Genomic DNA, 26,336 nt, shown 5'->3' with positions numbered 1-26,336 from the left:
ATAAACATACTTTTTTTCAACGGATTTGGGTTTCTTACCCTTAGACACAATCTGGGAAATATGGTCCCAACATTTTAGTCAGAGGAGCGGTTCAAAGTTTGGAATTTTATTTTTGCACATGTTTCGCTATATCTCAAGAACATTTTATGAGAATTGAAAACTTTTTGCACATAATTATAAAATTCGTTTACTCAAGGAATATTCCATGCAAAAAATAATTTTAATAATTATTTATTATAGCTTATTATTTTATTTAATAATAGTCGAAAATTTTGAAAATTTTGAATACAATTGTTTATTTTATTTTAAAGTACACAGTTTTAAGTAGTAAAATATGAAATTTGAGCGAAACCAGGGGAATAGAACCTGGTAAATTGAATTTTAAAAAGTCGTATATTTACGAAATTCGATTTCTCAGGAACTATTCGACCAATTTCGCTCAAATTTAGCATTTTGCCATTCAAAACTACATGCTTTAAAACAATGCAAAAACCTGTATGCCTTGCCATTCAAAATTTTGTCTACAATTAATAAATAAGATGATAAAAGGTAATAAATAATTATTAAAAATTATTATTGCCAAAAATTATCTTTGGAAAAACGAATTTTATAATTGCGTGTAAAAATTTTCCAATTTGCTTAAAAAGTTCTCGAGATATAGCGAAATATGCAAAAAGTAAAATCAACATTAAGGGGTCCAAACTTTGAACCGCTCTCAAGACCAAAATATTTGCACCATATTTCTCAGATTGCAGCTACCTCCTACATTTTAAGAGCAAGAAATCCTAATCCGTTTAAAAAAAAAAATTTTATTCAGAGAAAGTATATATTTGTGTTGTTTTGTTTGAATTCGTAACTTAAAATATTGTCTGCACAAATTATTTAACATATTAAAGGTCAACCCCTTGAACCATTAAAATTGAGTCATAATTCGTGAAAATCCGATCATTAGAACAAAAATTATTCAGGGAGGTTCGCGCGGTTCAACGTGCGGAGAGGAAAAGAAAGATCACTTTTTGTTTAAGTATTTCATTGTAATCATTACCATTTCCTTCAGATGCAGACTTCCTTATTGCCGACTTCCGATTGACATTGAGTTTTACGAGAAAATGAAATTTCATTTTTATGAATAATTTTAGTTTTATAGATAAATTTCGATTGTTTAGTAAAACAAGGGCATATATGTAAACTAGAGCTGCATGAATTATATTTCAATACAGACAGATCGGATTATTTTCCATAAATAAATAGTGGTTTTTATTTCATAGATCTCATAATTCAAAATTACTCAAATATAATTTAATAAATACTTACCTGCATTATAATACTGATTCATATCTTAAAAATAGTTATTTTTATTTTAATCACAAAGCAATTTTGAATAAATAAATAAATATTTGAATAAGTATGTTTGTAAATCATTGTCAATAAATTTTAAATTTTTATTTCTACAAGCTGCTTTAATTCGTAAAAAACAATTTTAAAAAAATTTAGAAACTTAGGTTCACATTAAAACTCTTCGTTGACAAAATTTTCTTAATTAATTGGAGGTGAAACTTGGACGTGTTTCTAAAAATCATCTATCATTTCCTCTGTATCCTGCCAACCTATCTTGTTGTTTATTACATGCGCATTCCTGCACTGTGACTATTTGTTAGATTTCGATAGCACTTTTTCCCCCCGATCAAATATTAATTTTCGACTCTCTAAGTCTATACCCGATTTTTTGATAAGGATTCTAAAAATACATATTACATTTCACGAAGCGCCTTATATCTCAACAAGGCTAAGATATTTCTAACTGTCAAGAATTTTACAAATGATTTTTTTCATTTTTCTTTTCGGGTAGTTTAGATCCTGCATATTAGACAAGAATTTAATTAATTAAAATTTCCTCCAAAACTATCTTTGTATTCACGTTTTCAGTTAGTAAATTTATAGTTTAACCAAAATTGCTTTAATAAATTGTTATGAAACATTTAAATTTTCAGGTTGAACATTTTAATATTATAAAATAATTTAAAAAGTGTAATGAGTCGTATTATTTCTCGTAATTTATGACTTTCAGTTTATTATTTAAAAAATGCAAATGAAGAGCATGCATTAATTAATTTCTTAGTTTCAAAAATTTTTTATTACTAAATACGTTTTTTACTAAAAAATTTTATGCATTAGTGACAATTTGAATTACTTATTTGATTATTCATTTTCTGCTTTTGTATTGACAGTCACAAACAAAAACTTCTCTAAAATGCACCCCTAAATGTTTCGCATGTACTTTATTTCTTTAATTTAATTAGAGATTTCAATAAAAATTCCAAAACTGCTTCGTGTTATACACTTAAAAATCCTATTTACAACAATAAGCAAAAAATATACTTTATTTATTTATTTTAAACAAATAAATATTCATTTCAGGATTTATTTAAAATATATAGAAAGCCAATTTTTATTTAAAACATGCAAAAAAAAATATGCATCTGTTTATTTCTTAGTCATCGAACTTTTTATTACAAAATGTGTTTTTAACTATAAAATTCTGCGTATTAGCGACAGTTAATAAATAATAAATAGTTATTAAAAAAATATTTTGTTATTCATTTTAAACATGCAAATTAAAACTACGACATCGGTTTATTTCATTGTTTTCACTTTTTTCGCTTTTATTACAAATTGTTTTTCTAATTGCAAAATTCTACAATTTGATGAACTTAATTTGTTTGCATATTATAATTTTCATGTTCACAATCATGTCATTGATGATCACAATAAAATTTTTTTTTTAAAAATACATCCCTAAATGTTTACCCAGTTTCATATCATCATAATTTACGTAATAATTATAACTACATATTTAAGTAGCTTCTCTCTATGTATATCAAAATTCCATGAAGTATATCAAAATTCCATGAATAATAAATGGATAAAATAACTATTCTTTAAATTCAATTGTCGTAGGCAGAGCAGAAAGGAGCCACTCCGACTGAGTATGGTTTTATTTTTGGAATTTTCCAGTTGACAATTTTTGTCACGGCTCCACTTTTTGGAAAATTGGTAAGTTTTTATATCTTATTATTAGATATTTATTTTTGGCGCTTATGTGAATATTATTTTCCTTATTAATTTTACAAAGATTAATGTATTTTCTTTCTTGACTTGAAGCTTCGAACAGTTATTTACACTTTTGAAATGAAACAGATGTTTTTTGTTTTTCCATCCATATGCTTTTTATTGATAAAGTATAATTAATGTGCTTCTTAAAGCCAGTAGTCACTCTCTTAAATTTTAAACTTTTGTAGATGCAGCTATAAAAATATGTCTAGGTGGTACTAGGTATCGAAAATTTATGCTAGATTTGATACAAGAATAATGTGCTTATTAAAGACAGTAGTCACTCTCTAAAATTTTAAACTTTTGTAGGTGTAGTTATAAAAATATATCTAAGTGGTACTAGGTATCGAAAATTTATGCTAGATTTGATACGGGAATAATGTGCTTATTAAAGCCAGTAGTCACTCTCTCAAATTTTAAACTTCTGTAGGTGTAGTTACAAAAATATATCTAGGTGGTACTAGGTATCGAAAATTTATGCTAGATTTGATACGAGAATAATGTGCTTATTAAAGTCAGTAGTCACTCTCTTAAACTTTAAACTTTTGTAAATGTAGTTATAAAAATATGTCTAGGTGGTACTAGGTATGGAAAATTTATGCTAGATTTGATACGAGAAAATGATGCGAGATAATGCGAAAGATAATGCGAGATGCGAAAAAGTGAATGAAAAAAAATGACAAAAATGTAAAGCATTTTCGATTTATTACAAATGGACATCTTGTACAGATAATCACTAATAATAATATTAGTATTAATAATAATACTGCTACTACTGTGACTATTAGCAATAAAAATAATTGCAATGATAATAAATAACGAGCAGTTCAGAATTTCAAGTATTGTAACATAACGATCGAAGGAAGAAAACTAGTTACTACCTGATATCTTTACTTCTTTCTACTTTTTTAAACTTAGTACAATTAATACAATTAGAAACAATTAATACAACTAAACTTAGAACAATTAATACAATTAGTTCATGACAAATAAAGGTTTAGTATTAAATTCCACAAAGTGTCCATTCGTACTGAATCTGCAAAGTTGTATATGTTGTTTTGTAAAGAAAGTATGCCTCTATATGAAACTTCCGCCTTAAAAGAGCCCTAAATGTTGAAAAGGTATCGTAAAAAAGTAATTTCCTGCTAGCATAAACGAATCAGGAAATTTCCTCTAGCATTTACTACCATAATTAAATTTTCATAAGACTCACGCGAAATTTAAAAGGTATTTTTGAGAAATGATGTAAGCGATATACAATATATTTTGATTACAATTACTTAATTACTTCAGATCTAAAAGAACATAGTAATAATTCTTTATTTTTAATTTTACAGTATTTTGTAGTTGACAAAAAGAAATTGCAAGCAATTTTAAGTAACATAAATGTACTAAAATAAAATTCTGCTTCTATTGAACTAGTTAAATATTTCATTTTATAGTAATATTGTGTTTTAAATAGTTATGTTTAATAAGTTGACTTAAGTATATCATATTTCTCTTCATTCCAGGTATGCTACATTTCTCCAAAGTTTATTCTAAATTCTGGAATATTAACTGTTGGAGTAACATGCATCCTCTTTGGGTAAGTTTATGTTTCTGATTCATCTAGAGTTCGATTCATCGCGCAGTTTTGTGAAAAATATATAGTCTAATTCTTGTGAGCTGTAAGAAACCAAACATGTTTTGTTTAATTATAGCCAAAATGTAAACATATTTCAAAAGAACTACTATTGTACTGTAAGAATGTGCAGTATGCAAAATAAGAAAAAATAAAAAACAGAACTGACCTAGTGATCAAGTATTCACACGTATTAAGATGTAATTTTAATTGAACAAGAGATTAAATTTAAAAAAAAAGTAATAACTACAGACGATATTGTTGAAGCCGGTATGTTGCTACGCCCGTTGGCTTCTTGGCGTCATTGTTATCAGCCAAGAGCCAGTTGATGTGAAACAACAAAAGAGCATACACGCTCCGCAGCGCTACCAGCGCACCCGCAAAATAAATAGTTTACAGTCCACGTTTGATTTTATATACACCCGCAAGCTATCGGCCAAACACTGGTCCGAACGATCAGGAGGATAAAGATCCAGTATATCGCAAATTTACAATAAAAAACCCGCATTCATTATTGGACTGACCACGCATCGCATCAGAAATAACGCAGCATATCTCCAGCCATAGAATTAGTGAAAGGTAGGCAAATTTTCATCATTTATTTACCGCATAATTTCATTTAATAAATAATGGATAACATCGAGAAATGTAGAAAGAAACGCGCTACAATCAGAACTAGCGCTACAAAACTAATAACAAAAGCAGATACTATAATACAAAGTGACACTAAAGAAATAACAGAACTAAATGAAATATTTGAGCAATTAAGTCAAAAGGAGAGTATTTTGACATCATTAAATTCTGAAATTGAAAATTTAATTTCGGTTCCAGCAGAATTCGAAACTGAAATTAGCGCTAGCGAAGAATACAGCGAAAAAATCATCAGTGCTAAGTGCAAAATTAAAAATTGCTTAACGTATTTAGAATCAGTTAATCAAGTGAAATTAACTCCCGCAAGTTTTGTAAACAATAGTGTTAGCATAAAATTACCAGAAATTCCGCTTCCGAAATTTTCGGGTAAATGTGAAGAATGGAGTACTTTCAAATTGCAATTCAATAATGTTATTACATCCAATAATCAGTTGACAAATGCACAAAAACTACACTATTTAAATTCAGCTTTAATCGGAGAAGCTAAAAATCTTATTACATTAGATGATACATTCACTTCATTATATACAGCTTTAGAAGAAAGATACGAAAACAAAAGGTTAATAGTAGAATCTCACGTTAAATCAATATTAGATATTGAAAAATTAACGCATGAGTCGGCTAAAGACTTACGTAATTTAATTGATTGTGTAAAGAAAAATATAAGAGCATTAAAAATTTTGGAGTATAATCGCAATGATCTTTCTGATATTTTTGTTTTAAATATAGTACTTCAAAAATTGGATAGGGAAACTCGAAGGCAGTATGAATTAAATATTAGCTCAAACGATGTTCCTAAATTAGATGATTTATTTTCATTTTTGGAAAAACGAGCTCAAATATTAGAAAATGTTAGCAAAACCACTCCTTTAAGATTTAAGTTAAGTCAAGAGAGAAATCCAAAAACGAAAACATTTCTAATTAATAAAAGTGTAACTCAATCATGCATTTTGTGTAAAATGAATCATCCTATCTTTAAGTGCGATTCTTTTTTGAAATTGAATAGTCATCAGAGAAGTGAGCTGGTATCAAAACATAAATTGTGTTTAAATTGTCTAAGCAGTCAACACAAGTTATTGAATTGCAAATCGAAACATTTATGCTACATATGCCACTCAAAGCATAATACACTACTCCATAAAGAACGCGAAACTATAAACAACTCTGCGGTTTTGGCTTCTTCTTCTCACGGTCATGACCTCAATCCCGAAGCAGCGGTATTTAATATTCATCAACAAAATAATGAAATTGTTTCTGCTTCTTTATCTTGCATTAATTCGAAAAATAAAACAGGGCTTCTTCCGACTGTTTTAATTTGGGTTTTAAATCCTTTAAATGGATCTTATATTCAATGTAGGGCGATATTAGATTCAGGCAGCATGTCGAATATTTGTACAGCTAATTTCGCTAATAAATTAGATGTACCTCAAGAAAAAATAAATTATCGGGTTTCGAGTTTGGGCGGAAACGAAACTACAATAAGATCAAAAATACAAGCTACAATTTGTAATGGTAATAGCTCTTTTTTGAAAACTCTTGATTTTTTAGTGGTATCCAAAATTACCGATTTTCTTCCTGTTACATCCTTCAAAGTAGATAAGTTAGAAATTCCGCAACAATTAGCAGATCCTAATTTCGCGGTAACTGGAAGAATAGATATGCTTTTAGGCGCGGAGGTATTTTTCGAAATTATCAAGGCTGGAGATATCCGCGTTGCAAACAGTGATTTGGTGTTTCGCAATACTGTTTTTGGATACATTGCAACTGGAGCAATAAATACCCGCACTCCAGAAATTCACTGCGGTTTCATAACCACTCAAACAGAAGTCGAAGACTGCTTAGAAAAATTCTGGAAAATAGAGGATATAGACTATAAAATAAAAATTCAGAGTGAAGAAGAAAAGTATTGTGAATCACATTTTCAGAATACTTATCGCAGAGATGAGCATGGACGATTCATCGTAGAGATGCCAGTTAAGGACGTTGAGCGTTTAGGAGAGTCCAAGGACTTAGCTGTGCGACGTCTGAATCAACTATGGAAAAGATTATCCAGAAATCAAGAAATGCAAGATTTATACAAATCATTTATGCAGGAGTACTTAGACATGAATCATATGGAAAAATATGATGATAATGAAAGCAATTCCGGTAATCAAATTACCTATTACCTCCCACATCACGGTGTTTATCGTCCAGAGAAGGCAACCACTAAGTTACGTGTTGTGTTCAACGCTTCATCAAGTACCTCAACGGGTGTGAGCTTGAATGATGTCATTTTGAAGGGGGACGTGGTCGAGGACATTTTCGAAATCATGACTCGATTTCGTAAACATAAATATGCTTTCACGGCAGACATCCAAAAGATGTTTCGACAAATCAAAATAGATCCATCGCAGCTTGATCTTCTAAGAATTGTTTGGAAAGATTCAGAGTACGCAAAACCTGTAACATTCAGACTCAAGACAGTCACTTACGGAACTGCTTGCGCTCCATTTCTCGCAATCAGAACTCTCAAGCAGTTGGCTAAAGATGAATTACGATTTCCACTGGCATCATTAGTTCTTTTGGAAGATATTTATATGGACGATATCGTTTCAGGTGCTCAAAGTTTAGAAGGTGCTCAGAAAGTGCAACAACAGCTGAACGATATTCTAGCAACTTGTGGAATGTCTCTTCATAAGTGGAACTCTAATTCAAGGGAGTTAAGGAACAGTTTACCTTTAGGTGACCCAGCAGAGCATGATTTTGCATCAGAAGTTGATGCGAGTGTCAAAACTTTGGGTGTAAGGTGGAATTCAATTGAAGATCAATTTACGTTTAAAGTATCCATCCCAGAAATGACCACCAAATTCACTAAGCGTGAAGTGCTGAGTTTTATAGCAAGACTGTATGACCCATTAGGCCTTTTGCAACCTGTCATCACGAAAGCAAAGATATTTCTCCAAAAATTGTGGGTACATAAACTGTCGTGGGACGATCCCCTTCCACCACAAATCGCAGGTCAGTGGCTTAATTTTGCATCATCTATGCAACATATAGAAACTATTCGCATTAATAGATACATTTTAACTGACTTTTTTACAAAAACTGTTTTAATGGGTTACGCTGATGCCTCGGAATTAGCGTATGGAGCTGTGGTTTACATGTACTGCCCAGGCCTAGCTGAATCTAGCACTTGCCGTCTTATTGCGAGCAAATCTCGTGTTGCACCCATAAAAGTCATTTCTATACCACGTTTAGAACTATCAGCTTGCTTACTTCTTTCTCAACTTATAAGAAAGGTTTATAATTCTCTTAAAATGGACATTGACGAAGTCATTTTGCATACAGACTCGACCATCGCACTTGCATGGATTAAAACGCCAGCCCACCAGCTTAAAACCTTTGTTGGAAACCGAGTCTCCAAGATCCAAACCTTGACTGAGAACTACCAGTGGAGACATATTTCTACTCATAACAATCCCGCAGATCTCATTTCCCGTGGCTTGGATCCTCAAGAACTTTCCTCATCAGACTTGTGGTGGTCGGGTCCGTCTTGGATGAAAAGTGGTGAAATATCGCATTTGGAGGAAATCCCTCTCTCAACAGACGCTCTCAAAGAAGAACGCAAAAAGACATCGTGCTTGATTGAAACAACTCCTATTGACTTTCCGATCATTTACAATGTTTCAGCATACGTTAAGTTAAAAAGAATTATAGCTTGGTGTCTCCGCTTCATAATGAACTGTAAATCTCCGAACAATCGCATAAATGGTTATTTGACTAGTAATGAGATAAAACTAGCTAGAAACGTTTTGGTCAAAATAGTACAAAAACAAGAATTTCCAAACGAATATCACCAGCTAAAAAATAGCAAACCAATTTCTTCGAGTAGTAAGATCCTCTCCTTGAATCCGTTTTTGGATGAAGAGGGCCTTATCCGTGTTGGCGGTAGGTTAGAAAATACACAATTATCGAATGAAAGAAAACATCCTATTCTCCTACCGAAAAAACATCACTTAACTAATCTAATTATAATTCATTATCATGAATCCTTCTTGCATGCTGGAGCACTTTTACTATTATCAGTTATTCGCAAAGAATTTTGGATAGTAAATGCTAGATCAGTTATAAAAAAGCAAATCTGGAAATGCATAAAATGCTTTCGATTAAAAGAAAAAACCGCGACACAGATAATGGCTCAATTACCACCTTCAAGAGTAACGCCTTCTAGAGTATTTTCCAAGACTGGTCTGGATTATGCAGGTCCATTTTTTGTGAAACCGCGATCTGGACGTGGAGTTAGATCAGTTAAAATGTACATTTGTATATTTGTGTGTTTCGCGACAAAGGCGGTGCACATCGAAGTTGTTGGAAATTTAACCGCTGAATCATTTATTGCAGCTCTAAAAAGATTTGTTGCGCGAAGAGGAAAACCAAATGAATTATTTTCAGACTGTGGTTCAAATTTTGTTGCTGCAAATAAGGAAATTAATCGAGTAGTTAAATCTCTTCAAAAAGAAGAATCCATCCATCAGTATTTTGCCGATGAGCAAATTAAATGGCACTTTAACCCACCTTCAGCACCTCACTTTGGAGGAATTTGGGAAGCTGCTGTGAAATCCGCAAAATCGCATTTGAAAAGAACAATAGGTGATCATAAATTGACCCTTGAAGAGTTTTTAACTCTTACTGCACAAATTGAATCCTGCTTGAACTCTCGTCCTTTGTGTCCAGTATCGGACGATCCCGCTGAGCTTTCAGCACTTACCCCAGGACATTTCCTTGTGGGAACCGCTCTTTCCTCTATACCAGAAGAGAACCTTCTAAGCGAAAACATATCCCCATTAAAACGTTGGCAGTTGACTCAAAAACTTTTCCAGAATTTTTGGAAAAGATGGGTTAACGAGTATATTTCCAGCTTACAGCAGCGCCCCAAATGGTTGCGAGAACAGCCTAATTTGAAAATTAACGATTTAGTTCTCATTAAAGAGGACAATATTCCACCTTTGAAGTGGAAATTAGGGCGTATACAAGAAGTTTTTCCTAGTGCTGATGCTAAGGTAAGAGTGGTCAGTGTCAAAACTGAGACTGGAACTTATAAAAGACCCATTCACAAACTGTCAGTTTTACCTATTGACTGATTAACTTTCTTTATTTTATTTTAGACTTTTCTTTTGTTTTGTGTTAGTTATCCGGTTTATACCAAGGAATCTATACATCTGTTTATAATTATATATATTTAAATTTTATGTATGTTGCATTAGTTTTTATAATTATCTTTTATTAGATGTATAGTTTAATTCTGTTTTTTGTCAATTTATGTGCAAATTTAATATTGTACAGATATTTTAATCTACGGAATCAGACATAAAAATACATAAAAAATATACTGAATGTAAATTTAGCTAAGAAAACGATCCAAAATTGCGGTGATTAATGTAAATTTCACTTTTCACGTATTTGGAACATTTAAAGAAAAACAAGAAATTTTTTAAACTGTATAAGTGAATATGAAATGGAACTATTTAAGTAAATTAGGAAAAAAAATGCTGAGAGATTAGAAACTTGTTTACCCAAATATACGTAAGAATAATTTAATATAATTATTAACCATTTTTTATTATTTATTTTAATATTGATTAAAAGCTTTTTGAATAGTAAGGTATAAAAATTTTTACCACACTTTAAAGTAAGTTAGTTTGTCAAGATACAAAATTTAAGCGAAATAAACAGACTTATTTCGGAGTAATCAAGTTTCAAAAATTCGTATTTTTAAATTTTTATTTTTCGAGAACTATTAAAACCAATTCCAGTAATTTTGGATTTTGTAATTTAAAACTACATAGTTAAAAATAATGTAACAGTTTACATATGCCTTAATTCAAAACTTTTGACCATTATTAAAATAAAGAATAGAAAATAACAAATAATTACAAAAAAAGCTTTACATCAAATTACTTTTTGAAAAATGAGTTATATAACTTAAAGATTATTTTGATTCATTGTGATTGATTGCCGAAGTATGGGAGGATTCGTGCTAAAGGGATCTAACTTTTGACTCTCCCCATTATTTGTTGGCCAAAAATCAAAATCCGCTGGAGGAAAAAAAAAGAGACAATAAGTTTATTTAGAGAAAGTACGCTTTTGTGTCTGATTTCGTAACTTAAAATACAATCTAAATAAATTAATTAGCATATTTACGTTTTCTCCCTCGAACCATTAAGATTTAATCTTAGTACGTGACAATCCCGTCATTAAATCAAAAGGTATTCTATTTTTTATTTTGCGCACTGAAGAAAACTGTAAGGTTATGGTACCCGCAGTTAATCACGTGACGCGCAGTAAATCACATGGCAGTGAATCACGTTTTAGATTTGTAATAAATGATCCTATGATGAGTAATCTACATTTTATTATGTATTAAATTTCAGTGTTCTTGAAATCATCTATAATAAAATACAATATAAATATATTCTGTTTTGAGCTCTTTTTTTTCCAAAATATGTTTCAATGCTTTTTTTTCTTCTATTTTCTATAACGCAATTTTTTATCATTTTCTACTTTGATAAATTGTTTCAATAATTAAAAACTGAGTTTTTAATTTACGATTTATTGCGAAAAAAAAGAAAAAAAATGATTGTGAAACTCAGCAGTAAATGTAGAAATTACATTAACCAATATTTCTTGTTTATACGATGCAATAAATCATGAAAATTGATTTAAAACACATTTATCCTTTTGACATTTATCATTTATGTTACTTAACCAAAATAAGGACTAAAATGGCCTTATTTAGCATAAAGTAATTCTTTGAAAAAAAGAAAAAAGAACGTTACTGTTAGAAAATTATCTTATAAATGATACAGTGTAAGAAATGTTTTCTAATTTTAAACCTCAGCTATTGAATAAAATAAACATAAAGCCATTTTTTTTATAATATATTATTATGCAGCAAAAATTACTGAGTTAATGTTACCATTTCTAGTAAATATGAAAGTTGAGTTTTTCTAATGCTTTGAAATATTGAAAAGTAATCTCTGCTCACCCACCAACTTGAAAATGGCTTTATTTCAAAAATGATCTAGTTTTGAGTTTTGTAAAAGTCTCCTGATCAGTACCTATTGAATAAACTACAACACATCAACATTTTAATTAGTTTGATTGAAATGCAGTTTTTAACTTCAGTAAATATTATTTTATTACAATATTTAAATAACATTAAATATAATTTTTTTTTTTAAATTTAGAACTTTGGATCTTATTCGGGATACTACTACTTTTGTTGCATTGGCGTTTGTGATAAGAACAGTTGAAGGAATGGGGGCAGCGGCCTTAAGGACATCATGTTATACCATAATAGCGTCTCAGTTTACTGAAGGAATAGGGACAACGTTTGTAAGTTTAGTTTTAAAGTTGTTATTACAGTGCCTTGTTACCAAAGTATCCTAAGATCTCTCAGAACACAAAATAAAATTCGCGTATATTTACATTGTATTGGGGTTACCCTTATAATTAGAAGGTAGAAATTGAAATCGGTTATAAAATGAGTGTTTATTCAGAAAAAGTAAAATATCGCCTGTGCTGAATAATAAAAATGCTCTCTGCTGGGGAGTCTCAGAATGTATTTTAATGATTACGAATTGAATAACGCTCTTAGTAATTACTGATGAGGGGTATTCTTATCAGCAAAAGGGAATTTAGACTGGCTCCTTATTAAATCATATAGAATAAAACATATCAGTCACAGTATAGATTTGTCTGGAAACCAAAAGTTATGAAAAATTTATGTCCTGTAAAAGGAGAACTTTATCTTACTATGTTACGGCATAAAATAAAATCCATTTAGAATATTGCTGTACCCCTTATTCTTTGATTTGGAAAATAATAAAGTTTTTTTTGTTGGTTAAATATCTCTTAATCGGCTGTTTGTGATCGGCTGCTTATCGTTAGGACAACTGGAAATAGAATAAAATATTTGTGAAAAAGAATATTAATAATTGGAATGCTATTTGAATAGAATGCTTAGAAGGTATTTGCTGTCAGTTCAATCCTTCGTAGAATAGACTTACAATATCCTTTAATTGTTTAACTATAATAACTGGATAAACAAGGTTTGCATCCACCATAATATACTGACATTAATGACATAAATATCTATATTTTGTTCCGAAATTAGGTACAGCGATGCTTTAAAACTAAAATGACAGACTGTACTGGATAATATCAGATTAGTAAAAGCACTAGGAACTTACTACTTTCGTCATAATAGTACTTGTAGCGAAACAAGATGTACAGTTTTCGCAGAAGTAAAATGGGTTAAAAAAACTTAAATACTTGTTGTTCTTTTTAATATTTATTGTACAAAAAGCATTATTAAAATTGTGACTTTTTTTTCATTTAATGCTTTCATGCACAAAAATATTGAAATTGCATAGAAATAAATACAAATTATTAAACTATACAATCCTGACAAACGTATAATAGTTATTATCGAAGAGCCTTAGAAAATCGTACTTTTCATATTTTATTACGTTCGCTTTAACTTTTTAAGCTTCTTAAGTAACATAATTATGCGTGGTTTGATGTACAAGAATATACGTTTACTTGAATGTTATATTCTTCACATACAGTCTTTTGAAGTTACTAAGGTTACTCTTCTACTAAGATATCTTTTAAATTAATTCCATTTACTTTTGAGAACGATGAGTTGATGTGAAACTTGAGTCAGCATTTACACCGTTTCACTCTATGTTTACGCGTATGAAAGTTTTCTAAAACATATGTATTAAAGAAAACAAAAGCGGCTTTGGTTAAAAACATCTGAAGTTTTCAAAATTTATTTTAAAATTTTTCTTGTACTACAATCGTAAAATTTTTTTATTATTTAAAAAATATTTTACCATTATTTAGTTTTACATAAAGAGTTATAGTTCACTGTTTCATAAGCAGTTTCTTTATAAACAAGATTCAATGCCAGTTTAGTTTTTTTTAATCTTTTTTTTTTAAAGAAAAATCTAAATATAAAAGAAAACTAACAATGTCTCGTTATCAACAAGCGGGAGAATTGTTTTAGTGATACCAGATTGGAAGCATTGTGTCCTTTGCACTTTAACCTTTGTAGACCTGTTTAACTTCTATTGAAAGTCAATTTTTTTCGAAATATAGCCTGTAAAGCTTGATGTTTTTAAATTTTATTTTTTTATTAGAGCTATTTTGCTTATGCCATCAAAATGTCATTATTGTCTAAAAAATCAATGAAATATTCATTAAATGGTCATGTGTAGGGAATACCATCTTAAAGACAAGAATATAAATGATGTCATTTAAGGATATAATAGTTTCTAAAAAATAGTAATATTTTTTTTTAATGAGAAAATTATTGATACAATAACATTGATTTTTACCGAAATTGATACGCATGATCTGAATTTTCTAGGTCTAAAATTATTGGTTAACTGTTTAAATTTTAGAAGATGGAAAAGATTTTAATGTCTTGCGCTTTTACAACCGGAAAACTTTTCGTATATGCTTCTCCCTGTATACTATTTAATTATCACGGTAAAAATTGGATATGCTCTGCTAGAAAACGTCAGAACCATGAATAGGTTAAAATATTTGAACTCTTTATCGCTATTGTTTATTTCATGTATAAATAATTATTTAAAATATATCATTTATAAACTTTAAATAAATATTAATTTATCAAGTATACATCATATATTAAAATTACGCTTAAAATACAGTACTCTCATTCACGCATAGATGGCAGCACCATAAAGCTACTTAATGAGAAAAGGTCTAGAATTTTCCATCTCTTACGATAAGTGAAACATTCAGATATATTAATTAAACCACATTTCATGGTTCATTTGATAAAATACAACTCATCCACAAAACTCCAATGAGCATTTCATAACGAAAAGCCTACCTCCAATGTTCAGTGAAATTTCTTTTCTGCGGTTTTAAGCTAACTGTAAATGGTTAAAAAACCGTAAGGTTTTGCATTCATGATTTTTTAACCATACTGGTTGTAAACGGTTTCAAAACCGTAAAGATAAAAATGTTCATTACTGTAAACTTTATGGTTAGTTGGATGGACAGACGGCTGACGGTAAAATATTACAGTAATTTTAGACGGAAAATTCTAACAGAGGAATATATGGATCAGTTTGGCACCGTGTTCAGATTGCGTCAAATTTAAATAATATTATAGTTGTCTAACAGTATATAATTGAAAAACAAAAAAATAATAAGTATTATAGTATTTTAAAACAATGAATATATATTATTGGAAAAAAACCATTATTGTGGGGTTGAAAAAACTTTAAAAAGAAAAAACTAAATATTTTAATATTAAAACTTATTAAAACAGAAATTATAAAAAATATGACTCTTAATGTAGTAAATGAAAATTTAAAGCATTATTTAAAGATTTTTCTATTTACTATCTTTTTACAGTCTGTTTTAGAAATGTTTTTGGGATTAGGACTTATTACAGGACCCACATTAGGTGGAGCGCTTTATGATGTGAGTATTGTTAGATATTTTCAATTTGATATAAATTTCATGCATTTTATGCTTATTAAACTTACTTGAAATAACTTTTTAATAACTCTATTTTACTAACCGTATTAAAAAATTTGTTTTGTATTTAGCTTGGAGGCTATGAACTACCTTTTTATGTTGTTGGATCAATAGTGTTTGTGGATGCTGTAATCATATTTTTCATACTTCCCGATGTTGGTAAGACTTACTATTCAACTCTAAAGAATATTTCTGCATTCATATAAACTATCCGACACAGTTAAAATCTCAATAATAATAATAATTTAACACTGATCAAATATAATGCAACGTAGCAGAGGAGCCCTTTTGACACAGGATTTTTATTAAACTTATTTTTCATACTTTTTTCATTACTTTTTTTATTCATTTAGGTAAAAATAAGTGAAAAATATTATTTTTTGCATTTTAATTATTTATGGTTATGAAATGCAGCATGAAACATCGGTGTCTTTTTCTGCGTTAAAGGTAAAATCTTCTAATCATGGCTCACTTCCAAACAAATTTTTCAAATTTTCAGTTATTTAGATCTAAGAGAAACAGTTAATCATCATTGAAATTTCTTTAATTTACAAAATATTGATAAATTTTGGAATATGAATGAAAAAAAAAAATTTTTTTTTTAAACTACTTTTTTATTTACGATCTCAATAGATTTTCAGACGATCAATATTTTTAGATAAGTAGTTTTGGCTTATACAGTTATGGGTACTTAAAGTTTTGATCTACTATCAGAATTCTGTTTAAAGTAGTTTAATTTTATATATTAATTTGTTTTAATAATTTTGATAATTAAATTTATTTTTGCGCAATTTAAGTTAAAAGATAAACATCATCATTATCTAAATTAGTATTTTAATTGGTAAGTAAATTAAAAAGCATAAAAATGACAAATGTGCAACATTTTTATTAATTATTTTCGTCTTTAAATGCTCTAAAGAAGAAATTATAACAATTAATATTCGCGTAACGTGTAAAAAAAAATTGCTTTGTGTTCATTTTCCTGGATTTAGAGAGGTTTTTCAAATCTCTTACCAAGAACTTGTCACGCTCACACTATAACTTGATTCCAAATTTTATTATTGTAAATTAATTTATACTCATTTAATTTCAGAAAGAACAGTAATAGTGGAGCGGGGAAATCTACTAAAGTTTTGGATGAGCCCTGGAATTCTAATTTACTCACTTAGTGTTTTTACTGCATTTAATTATATAGGCTTCAATCAAGCTGCTTTGGAGCCCCATATTCGAACGGTAATTTAAAACTTTTTAAGTGTTTTAAACTTTAAAAACTTTTAAAACGTTTTATTTCTTATGTTGGAAACATTAAAAGTTTATTTCCCTTTTTATTTGCTACACAAATATAATTTAATTAAAGAAATATAATTTGTAACAAATGGTTAGCATTTGGTTTTGTTAAGTATGGTGGTGATCGTCTTGTTATACTTCATTACACGGTGCGAATAGTGTTATTCGGTTTCTAACAAATGCTTAAATTAAAGCAATATAAAATATAATGTCAGACTAAACAAATTCTTTTATATTTATCTCCTTTTTAAATTATTCAAATAAACGTATAGTACCTACTTCATTTAAGTTTTAATTTTTAGCAATAAAAAAATTGAAAAAATATTATTACGTGCATTGTATGAAAATTATTTTTTTCGATTTTTCTATATAAATCTATTCTGCCATCACTTGAAATTGTTTTTCAAAGGAAGTCATAAAAAATCCGAAAAGGTAAAAGCATAAAAACGAACGAAATTTATTATAAATCTATATATAAGTAATTTATTATAAATCTATATATTAATAATTTATTATAAATCTATATATTAGTAATTTATTATAAATCTATATCTATATAATTTATTATAAATCTTTTCTGCCATCGCTTGAAATTGTTTTTTAAAAGAAGTCATAAGAAATCCGAAAAGGTAAAAGCATAAAAACGAACGAAATTTATTATAAATCTATATATAAGTAATCTATTATAAATCTATATATTAATAATTTATTATAAATCTATATATTAGTAATTTATTATAAATCTATATATTAGTAATTTATTATAAATCTATATCTATATAATTTATTATAAATCTTTTCTGCCATCGCTTGAAATTGTTTTTTGAAAGAAGTCATTAAAAATCCGAAAAGGTAAAAGCATAAAAACGAACGAAACGATTCTAAGCAAGCAGAAAAAAGCAAGAAACGATTCTAAAATCAAGTTATGTGCATTTTGAAATTTTATGACTTTTATTCATTCAATGTCTGTTATAATGAAGGATAAGAGCCAAAGTTTAAATCCACAAATATTATATTACAATAGTTAGTAAGGTAGACTTTTTATTTACTTCATACTTCTCATTTGTTACGTTTTTCATTGCCATTTTCTTCAATCTATTATTGTGTACTAAATCCTCCAATGTTTGCACACCCTGAATGGCTTTTGATCTAATGATCGGATCTTTACATTCTTGGGCTCAATCTTAAGGGTTCGAAGGGGTGACCTCAAATATGCTAATTAACTAGTGCAGACGATATTTTAAGTTGCGAAATTACAATCTTAAATAATAAACTACAGTAGTTAATAAAGAAGATTTTTTATTTACTACATGCCTCTCACATGTTATATTCTTAATGGAAATTTTTTCTATAAATTATTATGCACTGATGATGATGCTGCAATGTTTGATTTTACTATATAAATCTATACAACTATTACTTAAAATTTAAAAAATAAACCTTAAAAAAAAATCAAAAAAGATAAAAGTTCAAATACAAAGTAGATTCTGAAAAGTTATGTACGGTTTTGAAATTTTATTGCTTTCTTTATTAAATGTATGTAATAATAATATATAAAAGCCAATGACAAAATTCACAAATAATATATTGTAGCAGTTAATAAAATATATTTTTTATTTACTTCATATCTCTCATTTGTTGTGTTTGTCTTTGCCATTTTCTCTATCTATTATTGTGCACTAAATGCTCCAATATTTGATTTTAACGTGTATATCTATACTACCATTATTTGAAATTTAAAAATAAACCCTAAAAAATAAAAAACGATGAAAGTGCAAATACAAGATTCTAAAAAAGTTATATACATTTAAAAATATTATGCCTTTCATTCATTCAAAATTTGTTATAATAAAAGATAAAAAGCCAACTTTAAAATTCGCAAATAATATATTACAGTAGTTAATAACGTATATTTTTAAGTAACTTCATACTTATCAATTGTAATATTTTTCAGTGCCATTTTGTCCGTCTATTATTGTACACTGAAAATTAAGCTCTAAACTGACTTCGAAACTTGTATAATGTTTCAACTAATGTAACAAAAGAATTGACTATAATATGACTTTTGAATATATGAATATGGTTTTTGAATTTTAAAGTTGGCATTTATCTTTTATTACCATAAGAAACTTTTATGCTTCTTAATATCTGTTTATATCTTCTAGTTCGATCTATCTGGTTTATTTCTTGGTATGTTATTTGCTCTTGCTGGAACTGTGTATGCCATGAGTGCCCCATTGTGGGGATGGATTTGTGATAAATGGGTAAGCTATTAATATTGCGATAATCTTTTTAAAGTAGTGCAATATTTTTTGAATGAAAATAATCATTCTTTGAAATCTTTGTATAAAATCTTGTTGAAATATTTCTTCAGTTTAGACGTTGGATTTTCATGGTTGAAAGAAATTTTAATGAAAATACAGAAATCTCTTTATAAGATTCGAGAGCATTCTAATTTTAAGTGCTAAAAAACCTTCTACTACAATGTTCTTCTAAACAATTTAAAGAATTGAAAACTATTTTTTTATTATTCATCCTCTTTAGAGTGCTGTTTAATTTATTAAAAATTATGTTTTTTAAAATGATTGGTTATCGAATTTCTGTTCATATAATGGATGCCTTTAATTCCTAATTAGAATGAATATTATAACCTCGGATACGTGGATACCTTGGATACCTACAAATAATCCATGAAATTGTAAAAAAAAATGTTACTTGAATTTGTTAATTTATTGAAACACTGCTTATTTGGTGTAAAAGATGTTTAAAATGTACACTGTAAAAATTTTCGTAAATCTGAACACCAAAAATGGTAGCAACTACTTTACACCAAAACCTAAGGAAAGTTCCTGGTGCTATGAAACTCAAAGATTATTCTTTTACATTAATTTGAATAAAGTAACCACCACCAATCATCATGTTAGTTATTTAGTAACACTGAAATTTATAACTACAGAAGGATGTGCATTTAAAAGTCAGTAAATTTATTTTTATGAGACAATACGATGTAAAATAAGAATCAATAATTTAGGTTTCATACAAGCACCAATTCTTAAGATAAAATGAGCTTAAGATGAATTGATATTAAGACGAATTCGAAATATGATTAACTGAGCTGGAGCGAATATAAATCATATATTATAAAATTATTTTAATAGAGTTCACAAACGCTTGATAATTTAAATATAAATATCCTTATTACTCAACAAAAATCATAAATGCATATTTTTAACGACAAACTTTAGTTTCTGCAGATGAAAAGCAATATTAAAGACAGCCATAAACACTCGCCAACTCGTTATCAAATGTTAACACAGACGAAATCACAACTCGCCATCCCAACATTGGAGTTTTCGGAAGTGAAAATATTTAAGGTATGGTGTAACAGCGAGAAATCTTGGTGTAAACTTTTTGCATTTTCGGTGTTTCGAGTTTGCATGCACCCTTTCAATTCACTCTCGATTTGGAGTTAACTCTGAAAAAAAGTGTTTCTTTTCACAACTTTAAGGATTGTTTAACATCAAATTCGAAGAGATATTACACCACAGTTTTTACAATCTACAAAACGGAAAAAAGGGCCAATAGATGGACGATTCAAATATTCTGGGCAGAGTCTCATGTGGATAGTGTATCTTGGAAGAAAATCACACGCATACAAAATATTCCCCCCGCATAGGAAGCGTAATGGAACATATTTTTACTAGGACTGATTCTCTTATAGGCATAATATAATATAAATGATAGTATTATAAAAATGTATTTAGTATAGCATCACATGTACGTTTTCTTTTCTTCTATAAGACCATGGATAAGTAAATAAATCTGAAAATCTGTTTCTTACTGTATCTTCTAACATTATTCTGAACCATGTGAAAATTGAATAATTTTTATTTTTTTATTCAATTTGTAAAGGTTACGGTAGTAAAGTTATTATTTTCAAGTAAAGCATGCTGATTAATTTTGCATTCGCATTATTTTACTTTTCATACATGGAATCATTTTATATAATTTTATTAAATTAATAATGCTTTCCTTTAGTTGTCTTATGAGTTTTATTATTTTTACAGGGAAATTTCCATGTTTTAAGCTTGTTTGGTTGCAGTCTAACAATAGTGTCACTCTTTTTAATTGGTCCGGCACCATTCATTAATGTTGAACCGTAAGTACGACTTACTTGTTGTAGCAAACATATGTAAAAATTACTTATCAGCCCAGATTATAGTTTCTTGTTCATCTAGAAGAAGCATATAAATTGGTAATAAACTCTTTAATTTTGCATTTTAAGTTTTCAATCCACAAAAGGAATTTGAAGATTCGAAATCGGATCGAATTCATAATTAACAACTTCTCAAATCATTTACGTATTAATTTTCACATTCAAAAGCGGTGTTTCAACTAAAAACGCTCTGTTATCGAATTTGACGATTCATCTAAAAAATTAGAAATATTAAACCAATAAAATTTTAAATTTTACTATGCCCATTTGGTTCTAACATTCAGTGGCATCACTTTTAAACATATATATATATATATATATATATTTGTGTAATTTTCGAACAGTGGCATTCTTGCTTGCTAAACTCTCTCTCTAATGATAGCAGNATATATATATATATATATATATATATGTTGTAAATTTTGTACATAGGTATTATGATCTATGAGCTCAGGAATGATGCCAAACACGATTGCGTAACCCTCACGGTTTAACAGTTATAGTGACCAAATTTCACAATTTTCAAATGGTAACACCCATTTTTTTTATCGAAGCTTAATCTTTGCATAATAAAATCTAAAGTGCAGTTTGAACGATATTTTTAGCGCAAGAAATTGCAACACTAGTCTTTTTTCCAAGCGTCGCCATTTTTCTTGACTACTAACGAGAAGAGAATGTGAAAAAAAACTTTTAAAAACCTATGGACATATCAAACATGTGAGGACGGACATGTCGAAAACTCTTAAATCATAAAATTCTTTCTCGGTAACTTTTTCTCTATATTTAAAAAATCTGCGAACAGCGAACATATTGTTTATACTCTATTCAAAATAATGCTCCCAAAGTTGCTTTATTTATGGATGTATCAATGGTGAATCTATACGAAATACTTTATGGATGTATCAATGGTGAATCTACACGAAATGCTATAAAGAATATAATAAACAGATTAAAATAAGAGCAATTAAGAAATTAAGTAATTAGCTAAGATATTTGAAACGATTGATGTTTTTTATTTTTTTTTCTAAAAAAGAAAACAAACCCCGATTAGAATAGGGTGGGTTTTACAGGAGGACAGCTCATCCATCATGGTGATCACATTGCCACTATTACGCCGCTGATCATGAAATTATGGAGCTTTAATCTCGAAGGCTAACAACTGAATGTTCGGGAGTGCATAGAATAGATTCATCAGGAAACTATTTCTGGGGGAATACGAAATGAACGCTCCAATGTCACTTATATTTAGTATAACTTATGTTTTAGTAATTAAATCTACATTTACTTACAATGACTTAAAATTTTTGTTTGACCTCTTTCTCCTATTTAAAAAATCATAATTATTACTTTTTTTCAGAAACCTATATTTCATCATAATTTCATTAGTTATTTTTGGATTTGGTTTGGGAGCAAAATTAGTATGTGCTTTTACTGGATCACTTCAAACTACTGTGTAAGTAACTTTGTATTAATTTTCTTTGTGGTATTTGCATTTAAATAAAAATATATAATTTTACGCTCAACAGGATTCTGAATTTCATTTAAGAATATTTACATATTCTAGCAATATTTACAAAAAATTGGCGATCTATGTCAGATCAATGTCATCATTGAGATCAATGTCATCATCAAAAACATTTTGTTTTCTGTGTATAAAACTGATTATTAGAAAAATATTTGGTTTCTAGTTGGTTTTGATACAAGAATCAGGTAGTGATATTCTGATAAATTTGTTTTGTTGGGAAAAAAAATAATGATACAAGCCTAATTTTTGAAAAAATAAAAAATATTTAAAAGAAAATGTAAAAAATAGCATTTTTTTTAAAAAAAATTAAAATTTTAAATCTATTCATTTTTAAATAATATTTCAATAAAAATAAAAATAAAAAACCAGGTAAAAAAATGATTTTTAATAATATTAAATTGCTTAAATGGCTTTAATACAAAATTTAAGAAAATTGAAATAAGTTTATTTCGAAAAAGAATAGGTAGAATGGTTTTGAAATCAAATAGTGTGTATGTAGGCAAAAATTATGTAGAAAAAGTAGAGAGTTTAGTTTTATGTGGCCAAAAAGCATTCTTCGGAAAATTTTTGTCTTCAAACAGCCTTTTCAAATAACTAATGATAAAAATTTTTTGAATATCTATTAATTTTTATTGTTTTCAAACCCGTTAAAAATCACTTTTCGTTAAAGTCTAATGAGTGCAAAATAAATTTTCTAATAATGACAGATTTACAAAAAAATTGCCTTGCAAAATATAAAGAGTTAATTCAGTTGTGTTAACCCTATTTTCAATCTAGCATATATCAATCTAGCGTATATAGAAAGATTATTCTTATTTAGTTTAAAAATAAATATACGATTCATATCTTGATAAGAAAAGTTTTATTATATTACAGAAACATGGGAATGCCTCCAGGATTAGCTACTTATGGATTGGTATCTTCTATGATTGCTTCCTCTCAATCACTTGGGTAAACAAATTTAGTAATATTATTATTATTGTCAAAATGATATTGCTATCTATTTATATTATATTCATAGTGCATGTCATAAATATTTTAAAGAAGTGCGTAATTTTTATTTATTTTCTTTAATCCTTAATATTATGGATGCACTTAGTATCTAGGGCATTTACTTAAAAATCAGAAGTAGAAACAAACATTTATATATAGTTTTTCTAAGTCTTAACATTCAACTATTTTTAACGTATGTACTTATTTGTTTTACAACCATAGCACTAATTAGACGATATATAATATAAATTCGATGATTGAATAAATTAGACGATATATATTATATAAATATAGAGCATTTATTATATCAGGTATTATATTATTATATTGTAATAATTAGATCAAATTAGTAGGCTCACTGTAATTTTTCAATAATTACATGTTTTGTACAAGTTTATATGCAATACTTTCATATTAAACATACATGTAATAGGTTTTTATTCGGGAGATTTTTTATATATTTGCTATTTGTATTTATCCTCAACGTATTGCATTACAATGTTAACCAATTGATACACGGACGTAAACAAATGCAAGCCGGTTTCAGCTGCGCAAAAACAATAAAGCTGTATAGTATCACCTGATAATTAAGATTTTACATAAAATCTTACAGTGTGTCTAATAATTTGGCCAGGAGTGTGTATCCTAAATTAATGATTCTTTCTTTATATTGTCTTGTAAAAATAATTTTACTGAATCTTATGAGTAACTTAACTTATTTTATTGTAAGTTACTCATAAGATTCAGTAAAATTTTACTGTAATTATAAATATTTGTGTAATTGAATACTAAAAATGGTGGCAGTTTAGTGTATATATGTATCCTAAATTAATGGTTTTACACCACTTTGGTGTAAAGCAATTGACACCATTTTTAGTTTTAAGATACATTAAAATTTTTTTGCAGTGTATGAGTAACAATATAAAGCAAAAAAAAAAGGAACATTAACTATAAAAAAGGTGTAGATTCTTAAGATTTATTTAAAATTTTTTACTTCATTGTGTTATTATTACTAAGTAAGTAATTCCATATATAAGACTGTTATTCTTATTACATGCTTATAATTGCGTATATTGCATAAAATATTGGATAATTACTGAAAGCTTTATATGAGTATTTTAAATCAGAAATTCAATTTTACAGTGCCTTTGTTGGACCATCTTTAGGTGGATTTCTTCTGGATCAATTTGGATATCGTAATGCTTCCATGATGATTTTAGGACTTGAATCAACCTTGGTAATGATAATTTAACTTATTCAGTGACTTGTTATTATGTTGCGCAGAAAAATTTATCTCGTCTGTTTTCTTAATTTCGAGGCATATTATTATCTTTACTTGAAATGTATATACGCGTACACTGTAAAAACTGTGGTATACTGTCCCTCCGAATTTGATGTCAAACAACCCAAAAAGTTGTGTGATAGAACGCTCTTCCTCATGTTAACACTGGTTAACACCAAAGCGAGTATTCGTTTAAAATTTAAAGGGTGTAAATAAATCTATAAAACTCTTATAATGCGAAAAGTTTACAACAAATTAACGGTGCTTCCCCACCATACACTAAATGAAGTTTGGTGTGAACTTATTCAATTTTAATCGAGCGTTCTTATACGATTTAAACTACACTCTCTAAATCGTATAAGAGCGCTCAATTTGGTGCCAACCTGTAATAAAGTGTTCATTCACGCAATTATTTGAGTTGTTAAACATTATATTTGGAGAGATATTACATCACAGCTTTTAGTGTTTGATCTACAGATGAGCTCGGGTTCGATTTTGGAGGTTCAAGCCTGAGGCACACGTTGGTAAAGACCAAATTTTGCGATCTCCGTCTTTGATGCCTAAACAAGGAAATTAGTAAATTACAAACTTTTCTATCACTAATCTATGAAAAAAAAAGCGAAGAGAAAAACTGAATGAACTGAAACTCCACGATGAAAAAAATAAAAATTGAAAAAGAAAATCAAAATATTAAGCTAAATCAAAGACATTTGACAATTTCTCACAAAGCAAAAGCACTGAACGAAAATTGCAAACCGCTGAAATTTTTACAGTTATAAATTTTAAATTTTCTGTATTTAATAAGGGAATCAAACGTTTGTTTAAGAGACGTAAAGAAGTTTATGAAAATTTTGTCATGAATCTGAGCTCACCCGTGCCTGAAACTCTTTTTTAATAAAAACGATCCCGAGTTCGCGTCGTGCCCTGGCTCGGACTCGGGCTGAGCCCACTCATCTTTAACTGCCACCATTTTTGGTGTTAAAATACACTAAATTTTTTTACAGTGTGTGCGTGTAGGCATGTGTATTTTTATAATTGTATGCAGCAAAATTTTCAATTTGCTTAAAAAGACATAAAAAATTGT

General features: G+C 28.5%; 1 protein-coding gene across 5 annotated transcripts in view; it reads left to right on the top strand.

The window, feature by feature from the left end:
• The window catches only part of LOC107439178 (MFS-type transporter SLC18B1), a 44,501-nt gene that overhangs the window by 14,042 nt on the left and 4,123 nt on the right, over positions 1–26,336 (top strand). For all 5 annotated transcript variants that reach the window (XM_016051672.3, XM_016051673.3, XM_016051674.3 and 2 more), the window contains exons 3-13: positions 2,959–3,054; positions 4,623–4,696; positions 12,613–12,760; positions 15,824–15,892; positions 16,021–16,108; positions 17,043–17,182; positions 19,402–19,500; positions 21,304–21,395; positions 22,810–22,905; positions 23,854–23,928; positions 25,114–25,207. In XM_016051672.3, coding sequence (XP_015907158.1) covers positions 2,959–3,054; positions 4,623–4,696; positions 12,613–12,760; positions 15,824–15,892; positions 16,021–16,108; positions 17,043–17,182; positions 19,402–19,500; positions 21,304–21,395; positions 22,810–22,905; positions 23,854–23,928; positions 25,114–25,207 — 1,071 coding nt within the window. The remainder of the gene's footprint in view (positions 1–2,958; positions 3,055–4,622; positions 4,697–12,612; positions 12,761–15,823; positions 15,893–16,020; positions 16,109–17,042; positions 17,183–19,401; positions 19,501–21,303; positions 21,396–22,809; positions 22,906–23,853; positions 23,929–25,113; positions 25,208–26,336) is intronic.

The sequence above is a fragment of the Parasteatoda tepidariorum genome, chromosome X1 (assembly GCF_043381705.1).
Source record: "Parasteatoda tepidariorum isolate YZ-2023 chromosome X1, CAS_Ptep_4.0, whole genome shotgun sequence".
Lineage (NCBI taxonomy): Eukaryota > Metazoa > Arthropoda > Arachnida > Araneae > Theridiidae > Parasteatoda > Parasteatoda tepidariorum.
The sequence above is the reverse complement of the archived record's forward strand: the minus strand, read 5'-3'. Positions and strand labels throughout refer to the sequence as shown.